The sequence below is a fragment of the Austrofundulus limnaeus genome, unplaced genomic scaffold (genome assembly GCF_001266775.1).
Source record: "Austrofundulus limnaeus strain Quisiro unplaced genomic scaffold, Austrofundulus_limnaeus-1.0 Scaffold2, whole genome shotgun sequence".
Lineage (NCBI taxonomy): Eukaryota > Metazoa > Chordata > Actinopteri > Cyprinodontiformes > Rivulidae > Austrofundulus > Austrofundulus limnaeus.
The window spans coordinates 956,922-963,204 of NW_013952404.1; the positions used below are offsets into that span (position 1 = coordinate 956,922).

Consider the following 6,283-nt stretch of genomic DNA (forward strand, 5'->3'; position numbering starts at 1 on the left):
ATCTATCTATCTATCTATCTATCTATCTATCTATCTATCTATCTATCTATCTATCTATCTATCTATCTATCTATCTATCTATCTAGTTCAGAGTTACAGAAACACAAAAAGGAATTTATGACCTTAAATTTTCAACACAGTATTTAAATAAACATTTTTATTTAAAACAAATCACCTGACTTATTTTTCTCATTTTTCTTATTCAGTGAACCAGTTTTGTGGGTTTTTTTTAGTCTTTTTTCCTGCGTCTAACAGATTTTGATGATGACCACTGCAAAAGAAACAACTGAACTGACTGCAAATGTGTTTTAAGTTTCAAGAAGATGAACACAAACTTGCAGTGTAAATGCATCGCTGCCGTTTCAAAAATAAAATGTTGCTCTAAAAACCTTCCAACCGAGCCTCCTGCTGAGAAAAGTGTCATAATTCACTGAAGTTTTCCCACCTGCTAATAGTCATGGCTGTGCAGGGTGGAGCCATGCTGGGAYGTGACACAGCCTATTTTATCTTTGTAGGATAAAATATCACTTGGCAACTATTCTCGTGTTTTAGTTTGGTTTGGGCAGATATACAGCAGMATTTGGGAACACTCACTTTGTCAGRATGATTTCTATCATGGCTAAMATCAYTCAATGAATCTAACTGAAATGTGAGAYAAAAAGCAGYTTAAACTGTTCAAATCTGATATTTRAGGAACTTTTTCGACTATGTTAACCTTTGCTTTCTGTGGAATTTATCCCTGTTTTGCTGCTGATMTCATGCAGATGAGTTCAACTATTTAGATTTATGACCCTAAGCTGTGCAGAGTTGAAAATGTAAATAAAACATTGCATAACAACAATGGTAAGTTTTCCACTTTGAATCTACCATCATGATCTTTTGAAACCATACAWAGACAAGTTAYTCCTAAAWCTGGAACTAATTACTGAAACTATTACAAATGCTTGAAAACTATAACAWTGATTCCAATACTGTGCAGCAGGAAAATCATTTGCAAATCAACATAAATTTATTTTATCCTAATCATTTCCATTATTATGGGTGTAGTAAGGTCTAAAGGGAAGTCTTATTAGGAAGATCAGGGGGCCGTTGAGAAGTTTATTAAATAGGATAATAACGCAGGGTTAAAATGAAATTCATGCATATAAATTGTCCATCAACATCTGGGCTAAAACCATCTACATTTGATCTGAAAAGGTTATATACAATTATAAATTGTAAAAAAATCAACTAAGCGTTCCCATTCTGCTAAGATGACCAAAAAGAAAGACTTGCCCCATGTGGTGAACATCCACATCGTTACACAATAAAACCATTAACAATCTGTAGTCMAAATCCTTTAAATACTGTTTTCATCTGCCAGAAAAACATTAAAGTTGAAAATAATTTCACACTATTGCCTCATTTTCAATGYGTAACTGATCTAAATGGTGTTTGTTGATACCTTGATGCAATAACTGCAATACTGGCAAAAAAAAAMCCTTAGCCTTTCAGACCAAGGATGGGGATTTTTGCATGTTTTACAGATGCAATTTGTGTATCTGACATATTTTCAGCTGTTTGTGTGGAATGAGAATTAAGTTTTAATGAAGTTGCTACAATCCAAATTTAGCCACAGTTTGTCAGGACTAAGTGACTGGACTTCAGAGTGAATGGGGAATCAGTTGGTAAATGAGAACTGCGAATCACATTCTGAGGAAAACTCTCCTCCAAACTGAGCTCATAACTGTGATTTTATTTCATTTAAAGCAGAAAGTTTCACTGCTGTCCTCACAATACAGCTGAGATAGTACTTACACCTTCAGAGCCAACAAGCTGTTGCCGCAGCACACTTTACTGACACTATATCGCAGGTTTCCATTTTGATTTGCCCATACATTGTTTCATGCTGTCCTCGCAGCTGTTAACACAACCAGCTGTGTTAGGATTCTCTGCTGAGCTCGTCCACTCAGACGCTTCTCAGCAACAGCATCACATGTGTGTTGGGGTTTGTGCATTTCAGCATTAAAATAGCAGGAAAACATTGTGTAATGATATGAAAACTGCATAAGGATTTGTCGCATCCATGGGTGCATGTTTGTGTGTGAGTTTGAATGTGAACACACTCCTGCAGGGTCTCTCTTTCTGTCTCTCTCTTTTTTTCCCTTCCTGTTGCAGCTTCCAGTCCAGCTAGCCTCTACTTTGCCTTTGTCTGATGGATTTTGTTGCAGTTTTTTTTTTCTTTTCTGGGCCAGCCTCCCTCATCAAAGTGATTAAGCAATTACACTGATTGTGCCGATGCTCAGAAGAACAAGGGAAGGGCCCCTCGAGAAATGAGTGCTGAGGCTTTCTCAGAGATAACAGCTTCATTTGTGCCTAATCAAAAATAAAGCCGGTTTTCTTAAAATTTCCAAACCTCTTTCAACACCAGGGAGTTGAAGAAGAACAAGGCGGTGAAGGTGAAAACGTTTCTGCTATTTTCCTCCGAACCGTTAACGTAGTCCTTACAATGGAAGCTGCATGCATTTCATTGTCAGACACCGAGGCCTCTTCTCTCCAGAGGAGTCATTTAGGAGGCTGCATGTACTCAGCAGGGAAAGCAAATGTAAAKAATCAAAGTTTGGGCGTTAAATCAAAATTCTGTTCATTTGTCTGAGCCGTTGCATGCATCAGTAATGAAACAGGAGTTTGCCAAGACATGTTCGGATCAAAGAAACAGAGCAAAATGAGCCAAACCAACCAACAWACGCCAAATCCATGAGAGCGTTATGATCCTCTGACCCGCACAAGAAACACGCCTGCCCACCCACACAACACCCACACATAACTCTCCAACATTGCAAACATTAGGGTTCCTCCTTGCCCTGGCTTTTTTTATTTTTTATTTTTTATACCTGCTCATGTTGTGGCGCAGCGCGCATGCTTTTTACGCACCGGGCTTAACATGAAAAATTGATTAGAGCAGAACTTAAATCACAACCTTGAGCGAGCAAACATGTGTGGGTGTGAGGAGGGGAGGTGGGAAGARAATGGGAGTTGCAACAGGGACTCACCCCGGGATGATATGTGGAGGTACAGGCGGGGGTCCGCAGCGCGTATAGCCGCGGTGTAACGGTCCTCAATCCCGGGCACCTGCGCCCTCTTCTCGGGCATGAGCCGGACCCTGAGCCGGCCACCCTCCGCTCCGAGCCACCACTCCAGAATGGTCGTGAGGTCCATTTCCAGCACGAGCACGGGGTCCTCCTCGTACACAGTTAACCCCCCGCATCCGGTCTTGACTAAATCCTCTCCTATTTCCACCACAACTTGGTTTGATTTCCTGCTCGCCTTCGTTAAGCCCAGGTTCAGAACTTTGGACAGCGGCCGCTTGTAGAAGAACGGGAGCTGTCCCTCAGCAGACCCGTTTCTCGGGTCTGTGGAGGATTTCGGCTCCACAAAAGTAGAAATGGTTTTCTGCAAAGGTATGCAATGCATTTTCAAGTTTGCCTGCACCGTGTAACATCCGCTAAAAGTCTGACAGTCTCCGTTCAGGGGTCTCTTTATGAACTCGGCCAGATAATATCTCAGCAGTGAGGGCACCGCGAAATCTACGGCCAGGGTTTTCCTCTTGTTTCTGGACATGATGGTCTGGTTCGAGTCCCGTTTGGACCCGCTTTCCCCGGAGCTGCCGCCGCTGTTGACGCTGTTAGAGCCGGGGTTCGGCGGCTCCATCCCCGCCGCGCTCCTCGGTGAGGCGCAGTGTCGCCCCGCGAAAAATGCCGCAGAACAAACGAGCAGAAACACCACCCCGGGGCTCATGGCTTCGCAGTTTGAGGGGTTCCGTTCAGGAGAGGCGCCTCTTTAAGCCCAAGGTCCACAGATTCGGTCTCGATACAAACGCAGCGTTGAAAGAAAATCACGAAGCGCGAATCGATGGAAGCTGCGTGTCCTGCGCCTCCTCGCCGGTGCGCGCCCGTGGCAACACGAGCACAACTGAGATTTTTTTACATTCGCCCTCCGCTCACTGTTGCTGTCCTGCTCTCCACAAACAGAAAAAGTCCCATTTCCCCTCTCGGTTCTTCGCGGCGGTGTCTTTCCTTYCTCTGTGCCAAGCAGAGAGACGCTCTCCGGGACGCTGATTTATATGCTGCTCGGGTCCGCTCCGGTGCCTTTCAAAGACTCCCTGTCTCTTGGCACAGTTGAGGCGGCGGCACAAGTGGTCTCTCTGTCTCACTCACAACTAAACCACAAATTCAGAATGAATTTAGAAGAGCCGGGTGTCCAATAAAGTTCCAAATCAAATCAGATCCCAGCTGACCGAAGCCTCCTCCTGGCAGCCTCTGTCTGCTGTTGATTGTCTGATCCGCGCTGCTCGTCTCTTTCATGCCTCTTCACATGCGGGGAAGTCACTCACAGATCCGTTTAGCGTCAACAGGAGCTGTTTTCACGACTCCTCAGAGGAAAGAAAAGCCCTCAGCAGTGATCGTGGACGCATCTCCTGCGCCCTCGGAGTCGCCGTGACGGTGCCTGGATCTTTATTGGGAATCAGAAATGCCTGGAGGTGCAGCACAACAGCTCCGCAGAGTCCCTCATGTTTTTTTTATTATTATTATTAGTATACAATGAATCATCAAGCCTTTTACGTGCCCGGAAATTGGACTGAATTCATGTCTCTGGTTTTGCGCAAATACTTTCAGAAAAAAGCACCTCAGATCTGTTGTTTATTTTGTCMGAAACAATATGTTTAAAAATCTAACAGGTTTCCATCCGTTTAGTGGCTTGAGTTACACCGCCTTTTTAAATGGAAATCAGGAGGTCGCTGTTTGAGGCGTTGAGGGGGGCAAAGATGATGCTCCTTTGTCTCATATCCCTCACCTGGACACCCCCACCCCCCACCCCAGGGTTTGATCAGAAGAGATGAAAGGTGAAAACAACCGCTAGATGGCGTCATCATGTCCTCTTGAAAAAAAAATTAAAAGAAATAATTAAAAAAACTCATTAAAGTCCCCTTTGTGTCCGTTTGCAAATAATTTTGTTTGATTGAAAGATCCTTTTTATTTGTATGGCAGTTCTCCTCAATGGCATTGCAGTTTTAGTCAATTAAAACAGCATCTTTAAAATTTGTGTTTGATTTATTATTCGATCTGTGCTGGGGAATTTTGAAAAATATTTTGTAATTGATGATGATGATGATGATGATGATGATGATGATGATGATGATGATGATGATGATGATGATGATGATGATGGAGTTCCCTATCCTACCTTTACGTCTTTTTTTGGATGGCCTCCCTTCTCCCCTTATAGCCATCCTCTCCACACCATTATGATTTTTATTTTTATTTTTTATTAGTGAAGAGAAAAAAGAGACAGACCTTTACGTCTGACGCTGGGCAACTAATTTCAGATGCCTGTAATCCAGATCTTATTGTTCAATTCACGGTCCAGATCTAGTGGGTGAGCGTTGGAACACATATGGACCAGTGAATGGATAATTTTGTCTCTCAGCTCCTTTATTACCACGTCGAGCAAAGCCCTCATTACTGCAGACAAAGCTTGGTCTCTTCAAATATAAATTTATAAACATAAAACCAACTCTACTGGTCAGCACTAAAATTAGGAATTTTAACTCTCTATGTAAGTTAWACATGTTATCATGCTGTAGGATCAAATTAAACAAAATAAGGAGCAAATATTTGCAACCACGAAAATAAAGCTGAACTACTAAAAAGGTTTTAAACAAAAATCAACACCAACGTCCTCCTGCCGCTGGTTTAGACACGAGCTTGTGAAATGTTTTCGTGTTCCTTACAGATGCAGTTGCTGTGTTGCTCAAATAACATTATGCTGACATAAAACTGTCTCCAGCACATTGAAAAATAGCACAAAGGTATTTTGATCCAGTGTCAGTTTTACCTTGAAATCTAATTACATTCTTTTGAATTTATTGCTTCATAGTCCGTGGACAGCATTTGACAACAGTTAAGATCTCAAATAATGAGGCCTTGGGAGGACACTCCCAGCAGACCTGTTCACTTTTTAATCGTACAAACATGGAGGGAACCAGTTCACATTTCTGTTAATTTATTAGAATTTATTCACGGAGGTAAATAACTCAATGTTTTTAGTGTTAGCATAACTTGAAAAAAAATCTTTTTCAGATCATCAAACTTACCAAATTAGTACAAATTCAAAAACAATATACATATATTTGACTCATAAATACACAACTTTGGTTGAGCTAAATCACAAATTAAAAATATGTCAATAAATACCAATATCAGTTGTTGTAAAAAGCCATAAAGCATAAGAAAAAGCTCAGAGA

General features: G+C 41.8%; 1 protein-coding gene across 1 annotated transcript in view; it reads right to left on the reverse strand.

Annotated features, from left to right (window-relative positions):
- alk (ALK receptor tyrosine kinase) overlaps positions 1 to 4,483 on the reverse strand; it is a gene marked incomplete in the record, with an annotated part of 370,289 nt that extends 365,806 nt beyond the window's left edge. The window contains 1 exon segment of the mRNA XM_014009808.1: positions 3,033 to 4,483. Coding sequence (XP_013865262.1) covers positions 3,033 to 3,777 — 745 coding nt within the window.
- Between the last annotated feature and the right edge of the window lie 1,800 nt (positions 4,484 to 6,283).